General features: G+C 43.2%; 1 protein-coding gene across 1 annotated transcript in view; it reads left to right on the top strand.

Annotated features, from left to right (window-relative positions):
* The window catches only part of LOC129716484 (E3 ubiquitin/ISG15 ligase TRIM25-like), a 52,001-nt gene extending 31,364 nt beyond the window's left edge, over window positions 1-20,637 (top strand). The window contains exons 5-7 of the mRNA XM_055666347.1: window positions 594-677; window positions 11,694-11,795; window positions 20,477-20,637. Of these exons, the coding sequence (XP_055522322.1) occupies window positions 594-677; window positions 11,694-11,795; window positions 20,477-20,591 (301 nt within the window). The 3' untranslated portion in view covers window positions 20,592-20,637. The remainder of the gene's footprint in view (window positions 1-593; window positions 678-11,693; window positions 11,796-20,476) is intronic.
* Window positions 20,638-20,647: the final 10 nt, after the last annotated feature.

Below are 20,647 nucleotides of genomic sequence, written 5' to 3'. Positions count from 1 at the left end.
AATTAGTTAAAGGATTAAAAGGGAAGTTGAAACCTATGTTACACAAATGCTGGAGTAACTCGGTGGGACAGGCAACATCTCTGGATAGAAGGAATGGGTGACGTTTTGAGTCGAGACCCTTCTTCAGACAGTCAGGGGAGAGGGAGACACAGAGATAAGGATGGAAAAGTGTCAAAACAAGAGATCAAAAGAGATAAGCATCAAGGAAATTGTAGAATAGAACATTGTTAGCTCGGGGAAGCTGACAACATAACAAACAGAGACAAAATATAATAAGGGAGACAATCAGACTGGTCAGAGACTGGGAGAGGGAGGGAAGGATGGAGAGAGAAGGAAAGCAAGGTTTATTTGAAGTTAGATAAGTCAATATTCATACAATTTATACATATCTAAATATGTTTGTAAGTTATAGGACCAGAATGAGGCCATTAGGCCCATCAAGTCTCCTCCACCATTCAATCATGGCTGATCTATCTTTCCCTCTCAACCCATCTCCTGCCTTCTCCCCATAACCCCTGATACACATACTAATCAACTGTTTTCTGAAAGTCACTGCCTGGTAGAGTTAATTTGGTGTCTCTCTATGGTTTTAGATGCTCACAGCTTGGCAATATCACACCAACCCCAGAGGTCGCTGTGCATCTGCCCAACACGGATTATATGTACAATACGACTAGGTGAGTATTAGGCAATAGATATAGACAATAGGTGCAGGAGTAGGCCATTTGGCCCTTCGAGCCAGCACCGCCATTCATTGTGATCATGACTGATCATCCACAATCAGTACCCCATTCCTGCCTTCTCACCATTTGCCCCGACTCCGCTATTTTTAAGAGCCCTGCTATCTTTAACTCTCTCTTGAAAGCATCCAGAGAATTGGCCTCCACTGCCTTCTGAGGCAGAGAATTCCACAGATTCACAACTCTCTGGGTGAAAAAGTTTTTCCTCATCTCCTTTTTAAATGGCTTACCCCTTATTCTTAAACTGTGTGACCCCTGGTTCTGGACTCCCCCAATATCGGGCACATGCTTCCTGCCTCTAGCATGTCCAATCCCTTAATAATCTTATATGTTTCAATCAGATCCCCTCTCTTCCTTTCCAAATTCCAGAGTGTACAAGCCCAGCTGCTCCATTCTCTCAGCATATGACAATCCCGCCATCCCGGGAATTAACCTTGTAAACCTACGCTGCACTTCCTCAATAGCAAGAATGTCCTTCCTCAAATTAGGGGACCAAAACTGCACACATTACTCCAGGTGTGATTTCACTAGGGCTCTGTACAATTGCAGAAGGACCTCTTTGCTCCTATATTCGATTTGACTTGTTATAAAGGCCCACATGCCAATCCCTTTCTTCACTGCCTGCTGTACCTGCATGCTTACTTTCATAGACTGGTGTACAAGGACCCCCAGATCCCGTTGTACTTCCCTTTTTCCCAACTTGATGCCTTTTAGATAGTAATCTGCCTTCCTGATTTTGCCACCGAAGTGGATAACCTCACATTTATCCACATTAAACTTCATCTACCATGCATCTGCCCACTACCCCAACCTGTCCAAGTCACCCTGCATTCTCATAGCATCCTCCTCACAGTTCACACTGCCACTCTGCTTTGTGTCATCTTCAAATTTGCTATAGTTGCTCTCAATCCCTTCATCCAAATCATTAATGTATATTGTAAATAGCTGCACTGAGCCTTGCGGTACCCCATTAGTCACTGCCTGCCATTCTGAAAGGGATCTGTTAATCTCTACTCTTTGTTTCTTGTCTACCAACCAAATTTCTATCTATTTCAGCACGCTGTGTCCCAATTTTGCCCACTAATCTCCTATGTGAGACCTTATCAAATGCTTTCTGAAATTCCAGGTACACTACATCCACTGACTCTACTTGTCCATTTTCCTAGTTACATCCTCAAAAAATTCCAGAAGATTAGTCAAGCATGATTTCACCTTTGTAAATCCATGCATACCACAAATCATTCCATGGTCCTCAAGGATGTCAAAACTGGGGGAGCGAAGTTGGATTCTGTTGCATCCTGGACAATACAGCTCACCCCCTCCGTGACACACTGGTCAACATGAGGAGCACCTTCAGCAACAGACTGGTTCCACCAAGATGCAGCACAGAACACCACAGGAGATCCTTCTTCCCTGTGGCTATCAAACTGTACAACTATCTCCTCCCCCTTCTGTCATGGAGTAGACTGACCGCCTCCCCAATCTTTTCCACTCATCACTTTAATTTCATGTTTCATGTATTTCGTGTTTTTATGACTGTTGGCAAATCAGTCTGCCTCTTTAAATAAAGTTCTATCGAATCGTAGAAAGTACGTGCTGTGAAATCTGCTGTCATTAATCAGGAAAAGATTTACATGGATGTTGCCGGGACTCGAGGGTCTGATCTACAGGGAGAGGTTGAGTAGGCTGGGACGTTATTTCATGGAGCGCAGGAGGATGAGGGATGATCTTATAGAAATCTTGTAAAATATCATGAAAGGAATAGATCAGGTGGACGCACAAAATCTCTTGCCCAGAGGAGGGGAATCGAGAACCAGAAGACATAGGTTACGGTGACAGGGTAAAATATATAATAGGAAACTGTGGGGCAACTTTTCACTCAGTGGGTGGTGGATGTATGGAACGAGTGGGCAAGGGAGTTAGTTGAGGCAGGTATAATAACAATAAAGGACACTTGGACGTGTACATGGATAGGTCAGGTTTAGAGGGCTAAACGCAGGCAGGTGGGACCAGTGTAGATGGGGCATCTTGGTCGGCATGGGTAAGTTGGACCAAAGGGCTGTTTCCATGCTGTATGACTCCATGACTTGTCCTATGACTCAGGAACTCAATGAGTCGAGCAGCATCTGTAGAGGCAAACACAGGAGTAAGAGTGTCGAGGGGAGATCTTCTTCTGCTTTCATATGGCGTGCACAGCCTAAAGTTGTAGGTCATGGGTAGACCTGTTTGTAATGTTCGTGCACGCCAGGTTGATTGCATTAGTCGAAACAGGGTGGACCACGTGAAGGTTGCAAGCTCCCACCCCCAGGGGGAGATGGTCAGTATAGAGGTGATGGGGTGGGGTACACCAGGGAAGCAGCTGATTAGGGGAAACTGGAGTCATAATCATAGTCATACAGCATGGAAACTGGCCCTTCGGCCCGACTTTCCCACACCGACCAACCTGCCCCATGTACACTAGTCCCACCTGCATGTGTATGGCCCATATCTCTCTAAACCTTTCCTTTCCAAGTTCCCATCCAAGTGTCTTTTAAATAATGTTATAGTCCCTGCCTCCACTACCTCCTCTGGCAGCTCGTTCCATACACCCACCACCCTCTGTGTAAAAACGTTACCCCTCTGCCCTTAAACCTCTGTCCTCTAGTTTCTGATTTCTCTACCTGGATTAAAGACCCTGATCATTCACCCTATCTATTCCCCTCGTGAATGTATACACCTGTAGAAGATCATCCCTCATCCTCCTACGCTCCAAGGAATGCCTTCCTGATTAGTACGGGTGTCAGGGGTTATGGGGAGAAGGCAGGAGAATGGGGTTAGGAGGGAGAGATGGATCAGCCATGATGGAATGGCAGAGTAGACTTGATTCTGCTCCTACAGCACACTCCCGCCAGCGAATCAAAGAATCTTGCCTTACTTGGTGTTTGACTTGTCTGTGATAAGTAATCAGCCTTGAACACTATAACTTATGAACCTATGAATAAAGTCCTCGCCTGCTCAATCTCCCTCTATAGCTCAGGCCCTCAAGTCCTGGCAACATTCTCGTAAATCTTCTCTGCTCTCTCACATTGAATTTTAGCAAAAAGGCTGAGAGTCAGAAATTAAAAATTAATGTGATGAAGAGTTAAACATTTTGATTTCTGTAACCCACTGTCTGGGAACGTTTTCACATTTATTCTAACTAACTCTTTTCAACATTTTGTATTGCTTTAATTCCAGCAACTATGGGCACAACAGAGCTTTTCAATATGGCTTAGTGGATATTGATCAATACTATGGTGATGGCAATACCATGTTATTGTCACAAGCACAGAGGTACAGTGAAATTATTTGTTTTTTCATACAAAGTCCGTAAAAGAGTTGCCACTAAGTTACAAAGAGGTACTCATTCCCTCTTCGTTACGGGTCCTCATTTGTTCGCTCGGCGACCTCCCTACGACGGGTCACTCTTTGTCCACCTCAGTCCCCACAGTCTCCGACCTCAATGGCCTTGACTCCGAGTGCTCGCTCCATGAGAAGGCAATTCTGGATTTAGTGTTGTGTAATGAACCGGGTTTGATAAGGAAACTCAAGGTAAAGGAACCATTAGGAGGTGGTTACCATAATATGATAATTTTTAGTCTGCAATTTGAGAGGGAGAAGGTAAAATCAGAAGTGTCAGTTTTACAGTTGAACAAAGGGGACTGTGAAGGCATGAGGGAGGAGCTGGCCAAAGTTGACTGGAAAGGGATCCCAACAGGGATGATGGTGGAACAACAATGGCAGGTATTTCTGGGAATAATACAGGAGGTGCAGGATCAGTTCATTCCAAAGAGGAAGAAAGATTCTAAGGGGAGCAAAAGGCCACCGTGGCTGACAAGGGGAAGTCAGGGACAGTATAACAATGAAAGAGAAGAAATATAACATAGCAAAGATGAGTGGGAAGCCAGAGGATTGGGCAATGTTTAAAGAACAACAGAAGGTAACTAAAAAGGCAATGGGGGAGAAAAGATGAAGCATGAAGGTAAGCTAGCCAAGAATATAAAGGAGGATAGTAAAAGCTTTGTTAGGTATGTGAAGAGGAAAAAATTAGTTAAGACAAACGTGGGTCCCTTGAAGACAGAAACAGGTGAATTTATTATGGGGAACAAGGAAATGGCAGACGAGTTGAACAGGTACTTTGGAGGTTACACAGAAAAGCTGGAGAAACTCAGCGGGTGCAGCAGCATCTATGGAGCGAAGGAAATAGGCAACGTTTCGGGCCGAAACCCTTCTTCAGACTTTGGATCTGTCTTCACTAAGCAAGACACAAACTATCTCCTAGGGGACAATGTACTAGTGGACAGAGGATCTGAGGTGACGGAAGAACTGAAGGAAATTCATATTAGTCAGGAAATGGTGTTGGTAAGACTGATGGGATTCAGATTCAGATTCAGATTCAATTTTAATTGTCATTGTCAGTGTACAGTACAGTGACAACGAAATGCATTAGATAACGAAATGCATTGAAGACTGAAGACTGATAAATATAGGATAAATATAGGACTGAAGACTGATAAATATAGAATATAGGAGCAAAGAGGTCCTTCTGCAGTTGTACAGAGCCCTAGTGAGACCACACCTGGAGTATTGCGTGCAGTTTTAATCCCCTAATTTGAGGAAGGACATTCTTGCTATTGAGGTAGTGCAGCGTAGGTTTACAAGGTTAATTCCCAGGATGGCGGGACTGTCATTCAATTCCATTCAATTCAACTTTAATGTCATCGCACAAATACAAGTATGAGTACAACGAAATGCAGTTTTGCGTCAGTCCGTAGTAGTTTTGCATAAAGAAATTAAAAAAAATAGAAAGAGAGAAGATACAGAATAATCAAGAAATACAGAATAATTAAACAATGGGGACGGAGGGACCGGAGAAATCTATCGGCGGGACTCCGAGTTCAGCAATGTGATTGTATTGTTGTAGAAGCTGTTCCTCATCCTACTAGTACGTGACCTGAGGCTCCTGTACCGCCTCCCTGATGGGAGGAGGGCAAACAGTCCATGGTTGGGGTGTGAGGAGTCCTTGATGATCTTCCCAGCCCGTCTCAGACATGGAGGGCATCCATGGCAGGGAGCGGGGCACCGATGATGTGCTGCGCGGTTTTCACCACCCGTTGTAGTGCCTCCCTGTCCACTACAGTGCAACTGCTGTACCATACCGTGAAGCAGGTGGTCAGGATACTCTCTATGGTACAGCGGTAAAAGTTGGTCAGGATCCGGGGGGACAGGTGGGCTTTCTTGAGCCTCGTCAGGAAGTAAAGGCGCTGCTGTGCCATTTTGATCAGCTTGGAGGTGTTGAGGGACCAGGACAAATCCTCCGAGATATGTACTCCGAGGAATTTATGCTGAGAGAATGGAGCAGCTGGGCTTGTACACTCTGGAGTTTAGAAGGCTGAGAGGATATCTCATTGAAACCTATAAGATTGTTCAGGGCTGGGACACACTAGAGGCAGGAAACATGTTCCCGATGTTGGGGGAGTCCAGAACCAGGGGCCACAGTTTAAGAATAAGGAGTAAGCCATTTAGAACGGAGACGAGGAAACACTTTTTCTCACGGAGAGTGGTGAGTCTGCCTCAGAGGTCGGTGGAGGCAGGTTCTCTGGATGCTTTCAAGAGACAGCTAGATAGGGCTCTTAAAAATAGTGGAGTCGGGGGATATGGGGAGAAGGCAGGAACAGGGTACTGATTTGGGATGATCAGCCATGATCACATTGAATGGCAGTGCTGGCTCGAAGGGCCAAATAGCCTGCTCCTGCACCTATTGTCTATTGTCCAAATCCCCAAGGCCTGATGGTCTGCATCCCAGGGTACTCATTGGTAATCATTTTCCATTGATCTATAGATTCAGGATCAGTTCCTGTGGATTGGAGGGTAGCTCATGTTATCCCACTTTTCAAGAAAGGAGGGAGAGGGAAAGCAAGAATTTATGGACCAGTTAGCCTGACATCGGTGGTGGGGAAGATGCTGGAGTCAATTATTTAGGATGAAATAACAGCGCATTTGGATAGCAGTAGCAGGATTGGTCCGAGTCAGCATGGATTTATGAAGGGGAAATAATGCTCGACAAATCAATTGGAATTTTCTGAGCATGTAACAAATAAAATGGACAATGGGCTGGATGGGTTGGAGTTTGTAAAATGTGTGCAGGATAGTTTTTTGCAGCAATACATAGAAGTACCTACTAGAGAAGGGGCAATGCTGGACCTGTTAGGAAATGAGACGGGTCAGGTGGCAGAGGTATGCGTTGGGGTACAGTTTGGGTCCAGTGATCACAATACCATTAGTTTCAGTATAATTATGGAGAGGGTCAGAACTGGACCTAGGGTTGAGATTTTTGATTGGAGAAAGGCTAACTTTGATGAGCTGCGAAAGGATTTAAAAGGAGTAAATTGGGACAGTTTGTTTTATGGGAAAGATGTGGAAGAGAAATGGAGGACATTTAAAGGTGAAATTTTAAGAGTACAGAATCTTATATGTCCCTGTTCGGTTGAAAGGAAATAGTAAAAATTGGGAAGAGCCATGGTTTTCAAGGGAAATTGGACACTTGGTTCGGAAAAAGAGAGAGATCTACAATAATTATAGGCAGCATGGAGTACAGGAGGTGGTTGAGGAGTATAAAGAATGTAAAAAGTATCTCAAGAAAGAAATTAGAAAAGCTAAAAGAAGATATGAGGTTGCTTTGGCAAGCAAGGTGAAAGTAAATCCTAAGGGTTTCTACAGCTATATTAATAGCAAAAGGATAACGAGGGATAAAGTTGGTCCATTAGAGAGTCAGAGTGGACAACTATATGCAGAGCCAAAAGAGATGGAGGAGATATTGAACAATTTCTTTTCTTCGGCATTCACCAAGAAGAAGGATATTGAATTATGTGAGGTAAGGGAAACAAGTAGAGTAGCTATGGAAACTATGAGGATCAAAGACGAGGAAGTACTGACACTTTTGAGAAATATAAAAGTGGATAAGTCTCCGGGTCCGGACAGGATATTTCCTAGGACATTGAGGGAAGTTAGTGTAGAAATAGCAGGGGCTATGACAGAAATATTTCAAATGTCATTAGAAATGGGTATAGTGCCTGAGGATTGGCGTACTGCACATGTTGTTCCATTGTTTAAAAAGGGTTCTAAGAGTAAACCTAGCAATTATAGACCTGTTAGTTTGACGTCAGTGGTGGGCAAATTAATGGAAAGGATACTTAGAGATAATATATATAAGCATCTGGATAAACAGGGTCTGATTAGGAATAGTCAACATGGATTTGTGCCTGGAAGGTCATGTTTGACTAATCTTCTTGAATTTTTTGAAGAGGTTACTTGGGAAATTGATGAGGGTAAAGCAGTGGATGTTGTATACATGGACTTCAGTAAGGCCTTTGACAAGGTTCCTCACGGAAGGTTGGTTAAGAAGGTTCAATGGTTGGGGATTAATGGAGGAGTAGCAAGATGGATTCAACAGTGGCTGAATGGGAGATGCCAGAGAGTAATGGTGGATGGTTGTTTGTCAGGTTGGAGGCCAGTGACTAGTGGGGTGCCACAGGGATCTGTGTTGGGTCCACTGTTGTTTGTCATGTACATCAATGATCTGGATGATGGTGTGGTAAATTGGATTAGTAAGTATGCAGATGATACTAAGATAGGTGGGGTTGTGGATAATGAAGTAGATTTTCAAAGTCTACAGAGAGATTTATGCCAGTTGGAAGAGTGGGCTGAAAGATGGCAGATGGAGTTTAATGCTGATAAGTGTGAGGTGCTACATCTTGGCAGGACAAATCAAAATAGGACATACATAGTTGTTATTATATTTATTTTCTTGTATTTTATGTAATTTGCGATATATCTATTTGTGGTTATGGTTTATTTGTATTATTTTATTTTTTTTTATTTTTATTTGATTGGTTAGGGTTTTTTTTTTTATTTTATTTTGTTATATTTTTTATTTTAGTTATTATGTTTTTATAGCTCTAGTGTTTTTTTTTTTTTTGATAATTTGTATTTGTTTGTTATTTGTTTAGTTTTTTTATTGGGATTTTTATAGTATATTTTGTTTTTGTTTTTATGTTGTTTGTTGATTTTATTTTTTTTTTTTTTGTTGTTATTTTTGATTTATTTATGGGTATGGTTGTTTTATTGATTTTATATGATTTTTTTTGTTTTTTTTTTTTTATAGTGTTTTTCTTTTTTTATTAGTTGTATTATTGTTTTTTTTTTATTGGTTTTTGTTGTGTTGGAGTGAGTATGGTGTTGTTGTTTTGTATTTTGGTGTGTTTTTAAAAATGTTGTTGTTTTTTTAAGTTTTTTGTAGGGTTTTATGTTGCGAGTTGGTTTTTTGTTGTATTTGTATGGTTGTTTATGTTGTTTATTATTATTATTTTTTTTTTTTTTTTTTATGTTGTGTGTTTTAATTTATATGTTTTTTTTGTATTTTATATGGGGTTGTAGTTATGATATTTTTTGTGTTATTGGTTTTTTGTTAATATTTTTTTTTTTTTGATTTTGTTTGTTTTATTTCTCTTAGATGTTTGTTGTCCAACACGATGTTATATAGTTTTATTTATTGTTTGGTTAGAGTTTGTTTTGTATGTGGATTTTTTAATAAATGTAGGAATTGAAGAATGCAGGTGAACAGAGGGATCTGGGAATAACTGTGCACAGTTCCCTGAAAGTGGAATCTCATGTAGATAGGGTGGTAAAGAAAGCTTTTGGTGTGCAGGCCTTTATAAATCAGAGCATTGAGTATAGAAGTTGGGATGTAATGTTAAAATTGTACATGGCATTGGTGAGGCCAATTTTGGAGTATGGTGTACAATTTTGGTCGCCTAATTATAGGAAGGATGTCAACAAAATAGAGAGAGTACAGAGGAGATTTACTAGAATGTTGCCTGGGTTTCAGCAACTAAGTTACAGAGAATGGTTGAACATGTTAGGGCTTTATTCTTTGGAGCGCAGAAGGTTAAGTGGGGACTTGATAGAGGTCTTTAAAATGATGAGAGGGATAGACAGAGTTGACGTAGATAAGCTTTTCCCACTGAGAGTAGGGAAGATTCAAACAAGGGGACATGACTTGAGAATTAAGGGGCAGAAGTTTAGGGGTAACATGAGGGGGAACTTCTTTACTCAGAGAGTGGTGGCTGTGTATAATGAGCTTCCAGTGAAGGTGGTGGAGGCAGGTTCGTTTTTATCATTTAAAAATAAATTGGATAGTTATATGGACTGGACTCATCACTTTAATTTCATGTTTCATGTATTTCGTGTTTTTATGACTGTTGGCAAATCAGTCTGCCTCTTTAAATAAAGTTCTATCGAATCGTAGAAAGTACGAAATGCTGTGAAATCTGCTGTCATTAATCAGGAAAAGATTTACATGGATGTTGCCGGGACTCGAGGGTCTGATCTACAGGGAGAGGATGAGTAGGCTGGGATGTTATTCAATGGAGCGCAGGAGGATGAGGGATGATCTTATAGAAATCTTGTAAAATATCATGAAAGGAATAGATCAGGTGGACGCACAAAATCTCTTGCCCAGAGGAGAGGAATCGAGAACCAGAGGACATAGGTTACGGTGACAGGGTAAAATATATAATAGGAAACTGTGGGGCAACTTTTCACTCAGTGGGTGGTTGATGTATGGAACGAGTGGGCAAGGGAGTTAGTTGAGGCAGGTGCAATAACAATAAAGGACACTTGGACGTGTACATGGATAGGTCAGGTTTAGAGGTGCTAAACGCAGGCAGGTGGGACCAGTGTAGACCAGGGCATCTTGGTCAGCATGGGTAAGTTGGGCCAAAGGGCTGTTTCCATGCTGTATGATTCCATGACTTATCCTATGACTCAGGAACTCAATGAGTCAAGCAGCATCTGTAGAGGCAGACACAGGAGTAAGAGTGTCGAGGGGAGATCTTCTTCTGCTTTCATATGGCGTGCACAGCCTAAAGTTGTAGGTCATGGGTAGACCTGTTTGTAATGTTCGTGCACGCCGGGTTGATTGCATTAGTCGAAACAGGGTGGACCACGTGAAGGTTGCAAGCTCCCACCCCCAGGGGGAGATGGTCAGTATAGAGGTGATGGGGTGGGGTACACCAGGGAAGCAGCTGATTAGGGGAAACTGGAGTCATAATCATAGTCATACAGCATGGAAACTGGCCCTTCGGCCCGACTTTCCCACACCGACCAACATGCCCCATCTACACTAGTCCCACCTGCATGTGTATGGCCCATATCTCTCTAAACCTTTCCTTTCCAAGTTCGCATCCAAGTGTCTTTTAAATAATGTTATAGTCCCTGCCTCCACTACCTCCTCTGGCAGCTCGTTCCATACACCCACCACCCTCTGTGTGAAAAGTTACCCCTCTGCCCTTAAACCTCTGTCCTCTAGTTTCTGATTTCTCTACCTGGATTAAAGACTCTGATCATTCACCCTATCTATTCCCCTCGTGAATTTATACACCTGTAGAAGATCATCCCTCATCCTCCTACGCTCCAAGGAATGCCTTCCTGATTAGTACGGGTGTCAGGGGTTATGGGGAGAAGGCAGGAGAATGGGGTTAGGAGGGAGAGATGGATCAGCCATGATGGAATGGCAGAGTAGACTTGATTCTGCTCCTACAGCACACTCCCGCCAGCGAATCAAAGAATCTTGCCTTACTTGGTGTTTGACTTGTCTGTGATAAGTAATCAGCCTTGAACACTATAACTTATGAACCTAGGAATAAAGTCCTCGCCTGCTCAATCTCCCTCTATAGCTCAGGCCCTCAAGTCCTGGCAACATTCTCGTAAATCTTCTCTGCTCTCTCACATTGAATTTTAGCAAAAAGGCTGAGAGTCAGAAATTAAAAATTAATGTGATGAAGAGTTAAACATTTTGATTTCTGTAACCCACTGTCTGGGAACGTTTTCATATTTATTCTAACTAACTCTTTTCAACATTTTGTATTACTTTAGGTCCAACAACTATGGGCACAACAGAGCTTTTCAATATGGCTCAGTGATTATTGATCAAAACTATGGTGATGGCAATACCATGGTATTGTCACAAGCACAGAGGTACAGTGAAATTATTTGTTTTTTCATACAAAGTCCGTAAAAGAGTTGCCACTAAGTTACAAAGAGGTACTCATTCCCTCTTCGTTACGGGTCCTCATTTGTTCTCTCGGCGACCTCCCTACGACGGGTCACTCTTTGTCCACCTCAGTCCCCACAGTCTCCGACCTCAAGGGCCTTGACTCCGAGTGCTCGCTCCATGAGAAGGCAATTCCGGATTTAGTGTTGTGTAATGAACCGGGTTTGATAAGGAAACTCAAGGTAAAGGAACCATTAGGAGGTGGTTACCATAATATGATAATTTTTAGTCTGCAATTTGAGAGGGAGAAGGTAAAATCAGAAGTGTCAGTTTTACAGTTGAACAAAGGGGACTATGAAGGCATGAGGGAGGAGCTGGCCAAAGTTGACTGGAAAGGGATCCCAACAGGGATGATGGTGGAACAACAATGGCAGGTATTTCTAGGAATAATGCAGGAGGTGTAGGATCAGTTCATTCCAAAGAGGAAGAAAGATTCTAAGGGGAGCAAAAGGTCACCGTGGCTGACAAGGGGAAGTCAGGGACAGTATAACAATGAAAGAGAAGAAATATAACGTAGCAAAGATGAGTGGGAAGCCAGAGGATTGGGCAATGTTTAAAGAACAACAGAAGGTAACTAAAAAAGCAATGGGGGGGAAAAGATGAAGCATGAAGGTAAGCTAGCCAAGAATGTAAAGGAGGATAGTAAAAGCTTTGTTAGGTATGTGAAGAGGAAAAAATTAGTTAAGACAAACGTGGGTCCCTTGAAGACAGAAACAGGTGAATTTATTATGGGGAACAAGGAAATGGCAGACGAGTTGAACAGGTACTTTGGATCTGTCTTCACTAAGGAAGACACAAACTATCTCCTAGGGGACAATGTACTAGTGGACAGAGGATCTGAGGTGACGGAAGAACTGAAGGAAATTCATATTAGTCAGGAAATGGTGTTGGGTAGACTGATGGGACTGAAGACTGATAAATATAGAATATAGCAGCAAAGAGGTCCTTCTGCAGTTGTACAGAGCCCTGGTGAGACCACACCTGGAGTAATGCGTGCAGTTTTAATCCCCTAATTTGAGGAAGGACATTCTTGCTATTGAGGGAGTGCAGCGTAGGTTTACAAGGTTAATTCCCGGGATGGCGGGACTGTCATTCAATTCCATTCAATTCAACTTTAATGTCATCGCACAAATACAAGTATGAGTACAACGAAATGCAATTTTGCGTCAGTCCGTAGTAGTTTTGCATAAAGAAATAAAAAAAAATAGAAAGAGAGAAGATACAGAATAATCAAGAAATACAGAATAATTAAACAATGGGGACGGAGGGACCGGAGAAATCTATCGGCGGGACTCCGAGTTCAGCAATGTGATTGTATTGTTGTAGAAGCTGTTCCTCATCCTACTAGTACGTGACCTGAGGCTCCTGTACCGCCTCCCTGATGGGAGGAGGGCAAACAGTCCATGGTTGGAGTGTGAGGGGTCTTTGATGATCTTCCCAGCCCGTCTCAGACATGGAGGGCATCCATGGCAGGGAGTGGGGCACCGATGATGTGCTGCGCGATTTTCACCACCTGTTGTAGTGCCTTCCTGTCCACTACAGTGCAACTGCTGTACCATACCGTGAAGCAGGTGGTCAGGATACTCTCTATCGTACAGCGGTAAAAGTTGGTCAGGATCCGGGGGGACATGTGGGCTTTCTTGAGCCTCCTCAGGAAGTAAAGGCGCTGCTGTGCCTTTTTGATCAGCTTGGAGGTGTTGAGGGACCAAGACAAATCCTCCGAGATATGTACTCCGAGGAATTTATGCTGAGAGAATGGAGCAGCTGGGCTTGTACACTCTGGAGTTTAGAAGGCTGAGAGGATATCTCATTGAAACCTATAAGATTGTTCAGGGCTGGGACACACTAGAGGCAGGAAACATGTTCCCGATGTTGGGGGAGTCCAGAACCAGGGGCCACAGTTTAAGAATAAGGAGTAAGCCATTTAGAACGGAGACGAGGAAACACTTTTTCTCACAGAGAGTGGTGAGTCTGCCTCAGAGGTCGGTGGAGGCAGGTTCTCTGGTTGCTTTCCAGAGACAGCTAGATAGGGCTCTTAAAAATAGTGGAGTCGGGGGATATGGGGAGAAGGCAGGAACAGGGTACTGATTTGGGATGATCAGCCATGATCACATTGAATGGCAGTGCTGGCTCGAAGGGCCGAATAGCCTGCTCCTGCACCTATTGTCTATTGTCCAAATCCCCAAGGCCTGATGGTCTGCATCCCAGGGTACTCATTGGTAATCATTTTCCAATGATCTATAGATTCAGGATCAGTTCCTGTGGATTGGAGGGTAGCTCATGTTAACCCACTTTTCAAGAAAGGAGGGAGAGGGAAAGCAAGAATTTATGGACCAGTTAGCCTGACATCAGTGGTGGGGAAGATGCTGGAGTCAATTATTAAGGATGAAATAACAGCGCATTTGGATAGCAGTAGCAGGATTGGTCCGAGTCAGCATGGATTTATGAAGGGGAAATAATGCTTGACAAATCAATTGGAATTTTCTGAGCATGTAACAAATAAAATGGACAATGGGCTGGATGGGTTGGAGTTTGTAAAATGTGTGCAGGATAGTTTTTTGTAGCAATACATAGAAGTACCTACTAGAGAAGGGGCAATGCTGGACCTCCTGTTAGAAAATGAGACGGGTCAGGTGGCGGAGGTATGCTTTGGGAAACAGTTTGGGTCCAGTGATCACAATACCATTAGTTTCCGTATAATTATGGAGAGGGTCTGAAATGGACCTAGGGTTGAGATTTTTGATTGGAGAAAGGCTAACTTTGATGAGATGCAAAAGGATTTAAAAGGAGTAAATTGGGACAGTTTGTTTTATGGGAAAGATGTGGAAGAGAAATGGAGGACATTTAAAGGTGAAATTTTAAGAGTACAGAATCTTTATGTCCCTGTTCGGTTGAAAGGAAATAGTAAAAATTGGAAAGAGCCATGGTTTTCAAGGGAAATTGGACACTTGGTTCGGAAAAAGAGAGAGATCTACAATAATTATAGGCAGCATGGAGTACAGGAGGTGCTTGAGGAGTAGAAAGAATGTAAAAAGTATCTCAAAAAAGAAATTAGAAAAGCTAAAAGAAGATATGAGGTTGCTTTGGCAAGTAAGGTGAAAGTAAATCCTAAGGGTTTCTACAGCTATATTAATAGCAAAAGGATAACGAGGGATAAAGTTGGTCCATTAGAGAGTCAGAGTGGACAACTATATGCAGAGCCAAAAGAGATGGAGGAGATATTAAACAATTTTTTTTCTTCGGCATTCACCAAGGAGAAGGATATTGAATTATGTGAGGTAAGGGAAACAAGTAGAATAGCTATAGAAACTATGAGGATCAAAGAAGAGGAAGTACTGACACTTTTGAGAAATATAAAAGTGGATAAGTCTCCGGGTCTGGACAAGATATTCCCTAGGACATTGAGGGAAGTTAGTGTAGAAATAGCAGGGGCTATGACAGAAATATTTCAAATGTCATTAGAAACGGGTATAGTGCCGGAGGATTGGCGTACTGCGCATGTTGTTCCATTGTTTAAAAAGGGTTCTAAGAGTAAACCTAGCAATTATAGACCTGTTAGTTTGACGTCAGTGGTGGGCAAATTAATGGAAAGGATACTTAGAGATAATATATATAAGCATCTGGATAAACAGGGTCTGATTAGGAATAGTCAACATGGATTTGTGCCTGGAAGGTCATGTTTGACTAATCTTCTTGAATTTTTTGAAGAGGTTACTTGGGAAATTGATGAGGGTAAAGCAGTGGATGTTGTATACATGGACTTCAGTAAGGCCTTTGACAAGGTTCCTCACGGAAGGTTGGTTAAGAAGGTTCAGTGGTTGGGGATTAATGGAGGAGTAGCAAGATGGATTCAACAGTGGCTGAATGGGAGATGCCAGAGAGTAATGGTGGATGGCTGTTTGTTGGGTTGGAGGCAGGTGACTAGTGGGGTGCCACAGGGATCTGTGTTGGGTCCACTGTTGTTTGTCATGTACATCAATGATCTGGATGATGGTGTGGTAAATTGGATTAGTAAGTATGCAGATGATACTAAGATAGGTGGGGTTGCGGGTAATGAAGTAGAGTTTCAAAGTCTACAGAGAGATTTATGCCAGTTGGAAGAGTGGGCTGAAAGATGGCAGATGGAGTTTAATGCTGATAAGTGTGAGGTGCTACACCTTGGCAGGACAAATCAAAATAGGACGTACATGGTAAATGGTAGGGAATTGAAGAATGCAGGTGAACAGAGGGATCTGGGAATAACTGTGCACAGTTCCCTGAAAGTGGAATCTCATGTAGATAGGGTGGTAAAGAAAGCTTTTGGTGTGCTGGCCTTTATAAATCAGAACATTGAGTATAGAAGTTGGGATGTAATGTTAAAATTGTACAAGGCATTGGTGAGGCCAATTTTGGAGTATGGTGTACAATTTTGGTCGCCTAATTATAGGAAGGATGTCAACAACATAGAGAGAGTACAGAGGAGATTTACTAGAATGTTGCCTGGGTTTCAGCAACTAAGTTTCAGAGAAAGGTTGACCAAGTTAGGGCTTTATTCTTTGGAGCGCAGAAGGTTAAGGGGGGGGACTTGATAGAGGTCTTTAAAATGATGAGAGGGATAGACAGAGTTGACGTGGATAAGCTTTTCCCACTGAGAGTAGGGAAGATTCAAACAAGGGGACATGACTTGAGAATTAAGGGACAGAAGTTTAGGGGTAACATGAGGGGGGAACTTCTTTACTCAGAGAATGGTGGCTGTGTATAATGAGCTTCCAGTGAAGGTGGTGGAGGCAGGTTCGTTTTTATCATTTAAAAATAAATTGGATAGTTATATGGATGGGAAAGGTATGGAGGGTTATGGTCTGATCGCAGGTGTATGGGACAAGGGGAGAATACGTGTTCGGCACGGACTAGAAGGGTCGAGATGGCCTGTTTCCGTGCTGAAATTGTTATATGCTTATATGGTTATAAGGGAGAGTCAGTGGATGTAGTGTACCTGGACTTTCAGAAAGTCTTTGATAAGGTTCCACACAGGAGATTAGTGAGCAAAATTAGAAAACATGGTATTGGGGGTAGAGAGTTGGTATAGATAGAAAATTATTTGGCAGACAGGAAACAAAGAGTAGGGGTTAACGGGTCCCTTTCAGAATGGCAGGCAGTGGCTAGTGAGGTACTGCAAGACTCGGTAATGGGACCGCAGCTATTTACAATATACAATAATGATTTAGATGAAGGGATTAAAAATAACATTAGTAAATTTGCAGATGACACAAAGCTGGGTGGCAGTGTGAACTGTGAAGAGGATGCTATGGGGACGCTGGGTGACTTGGACAGGTTGGGTGAGTGGGCTGATGCATGGCAGCTGAAGTTTAATGTGGATAAATGTGAGGTTATACATTTTGGAGGCAAGAACGGGGAGACAGATTATTATCTGAATGGTTTCAGGTTAGGAAAATGGGAAGTACTGTGCAACGAGACCTGGGTGTCCTGGTACATCAGCCACTGAAAGTAAGCATACAGATACACAGCAGGCAGTGAAGAAAGCGAATGGCATGTTGATCTTTGTTGACCTTCATACAGGGCCCTGGTGAGACCACACCTGGAGTATTGTGAGCAGTTCTGAGCAGTGGAGGCCGGTTCTCTGGATACTTTCAAGAGAGAGCTAGACAGGGTTCTTAAAGATAGCAGTCAGGGGATATGGGGAGAAGGCAGGAACGGGAGGGTACTGATTGGAGATGATTAGACATGATCACATTGAATGGCGGTGCTGGTTCGAAGGGGCGAATGGCCTACTTCTGCACCTATTGTCTATTAGTTGGCTAGTCTGAAGTGTGGGCGGCACTGAGACACAATAGTCGAGTTGGTGCCACATTGTGATAGAGACCCGGGTTCGATCCTGACTATGGGTCCTATAGTATGGAGATTGTATGTTCTCCCCGTGACCTGTGTGGGTTTTCTCCGGTTGCTCCGGTTTCCTCCCACATCCCAAGAGATGTGCAGGTTTGTAGGCTCATTGTCCCTCTATAAATTGCCCCTGGGGTATAGGGCAGATAGGCACAGAATGCTGGAGTAACTCAGCAGACAGGCAGCATCTCCGGAGAAACAAATAGGTGACGTTTTGGGACGTTACGGATAAGCTAGCCAAGAATATAAAGGAGGATAGTAAAAGCTTCTTTAGGTATGTGAAGAGGAAACATTTAGTTAAGACCAAAGTTGGACCCTTGAAGACTGAAAAGGGTGAATTTATTCTGGAGAACAAAGAAATGGCAGATGAGTTGAACAGGTACTTTGGATCCGTCTTCACTAAGGAGAACTCAAACAATCTATTTGATGTACTAGCCAGAGGTGACAGAGGAACTGAGGAAATCCACATTATGCAGGAAATGGTGTTGGATAGACTGATGGGACTGAAGGCTAATAAATCCCCAGGGCCTGGTTGTCTGCATCTCAGGGTACTTCAGGAACTGGCTCTAGAAAGCATCGATGCGTTAGTCGGCACTGGGCCTGTATATGCTGGAGATTAGAAGGATGAGGGGGGGGGGGATGTTTCCACCAGTGGGAGAGTCTAGGACCAGAGGTCATAGCCTCAGAATTAAAGAATGTTCCTTTAAGAAGGAGAGGAGGAGGAATTTCTTTAATCAGAGGGTGGTGAATCTATGGAATTCAATGCCACAGAAGGCTGTGGAAGCCAAGTCAATGGATATTTTTTAAGGCAGATAGATAGATTTCTTGATTAATACGGGTTTTCAATAGACAATAGGTGCAGGAGTAGGCCATTCGGCCCTTCGAGCCCAACATTACCATTCAATGTGGTCATGGCTGATCATCCCATATCAGTACCCCGTTCCTGCCTTCTCCCCATATCCCTTGACTTTGCTATTTTTAAGAGCCCTATCTAGCTCTCTCTTGCAAACATCCAGAGAAACGGCCTCCACCGCCCTCTGAGCCAGAGAATTCCACAGACTCACAACTGTGAGAAAAAGTGTTTCCTCGTCTCCGTTCTAAATGGCTTATTCCTTATTCTTAAGGAGTTTCAGGGGTTATGGGGAGAAGGCAGGAGAATGGGTTTAGGGGGGAGAGATAGATCAGTCACAATTGAATGGTGTAGTAGACTCGATGGGCCGAATGACCTAATTCTGCTCCTAGCACTAATGAACATGAAGATTGGCCCCAGGAAATCTCCAGTCACCAGAAAAACAATATAGATTTTACAGATGGTAACAATGTTGCATTATTAGAAACATAGAAAATAGGTGCAGGGGTAGAGGCCATTTGGCCCTTCGAGCCTGCACCGCCATTCAATATGATCATGGCTGATCATCCAACTCAGCCTCCTGTACCTGCCCTCTCTCCATACCCCCTGATCCCTTTAGCCACAAGGGCCACATCTAACTCCCTCTTAAATATAGCCAATGAACTGGCCTCAACTACCTTCTGTGGCAGAGAATTCCAGAGATTCACCACTGTGTGAAAAATGTTTTTCTCATCTCTGTCCCAAAAGATTTCCCCCTTATCCTTAAACTGTGACCCCTTGTACTGGACTTCCCCAACATCGGGAACAATTTTCCTGCATCTAGCCTGTCCAACTCCTTAAGAATTTTGTATCTTTCTATAAGATCCCCCCTCAATCTTCTAAATTCTAGGGAGTACAAGCCGAGTCTATCCAGTGTTTCTTCATATGAAAGTCCTGACATCCCAGGAATCAGTCTGGTGAACCTTCTCTGTACTCCCTCTACAGCAAGAATGTCTTTCCTCAGATTAGGAGACCAAAACTGTATGCAATACTCCAGGTGTGGTCTCACCAAGACCCTGTACAACTGCAGTAGAACCTCCCTGATCCTATACTCAAATCCTTTTGCTATGAATGCTAACATAGCATTCGCTTTCTTCATTGCCTGCTGCACCTGTATATCTACTTTTAATGACTGGTGTACCATAACACCCAGGCCGGGGCCACCATTCAGATAAGTCTACTCTCCTGGTTTTGCCACCAAAGTGGATAACCTCACATTTATCCACATTATACTGCATCTGCCATGCATTTGCCCACTCACCCAGCCTATCCAAGTCACTTTGCAGCCTCCTAGCATCCTCCTCACAGCTAACACTGCCCCCCCAGCTTCGTGTCATCCGCAAACTTGGAGATGTTGCATTCAATTTCCTTGTCCAAATCATTAATATATATTGTAAATAGCTGGGGTCGCAGCACTGAGCCTTGCGGTACCCCACTAGTCACTGCCTGTCATTTGTAATTTAGTTTAGTTTAGAGATACAGCGTGGGGACAGGCCCTTCAGCCCATCAAGTCTGCACCGACCAGTGATCCCCGCACATTAACGCTATGCTGCGCACACTAGCGACAATTTACAATTATACCAATCCAATTAACCTGCAAACCTGCACGTCTTTGGAGTGTGGGAGGAAACCGCAGCACACAAAGAAAACCCATGCGGTCACGGGGAGAACGTACAAACTCTGTACAGACAGCACCCGTAGTCGGGTTCGACCCCGCACCTCTGGCGCTGTAAGGCAGCAACTCCACCGCCGCACCACCGTGCCTCCCGAAATTATAATTATTTGAAGCTTCTGGATGGAAATGAATAAAAACCACTGTTCACGTTTTCATTATAGAAACACGACAACTCAGGATGTCCGCGTGGACTGGTCCACCATCAGGGCTTCTTTCCAAATGAAGATGAACGAATATCAAAAGTACCAAAGAAGCATCCTGGATACTATGAATTGAAAATCTTCTCAGGTAGAAGAGTTACAAGTGCTGATCCATGCTTCTGCACGGGGATT

This window comes from Leucoraja erinacea, unplaced genomic scaffold (genome assembly GCF_028641065.1).
Source record: "Leucoraja erinacea ecotype New England unplaced genomic scaffold, Leri_hhj_1 Leri_245S, whole genome shotgun sequence".
Taxonomy (NCBI): domain Eukaryota; kingdom Metazoa; phylum Chordata; class Chondrichthyes; order Rajiformes; family Rajidae; genus Leucoraja; species Leucoraja erinaceus.
The sequence above is the reverse complement of the archived record's forward strand: the minus strand, read 5'-3'. Positions and strand labels throughout refer to the sequence as shown.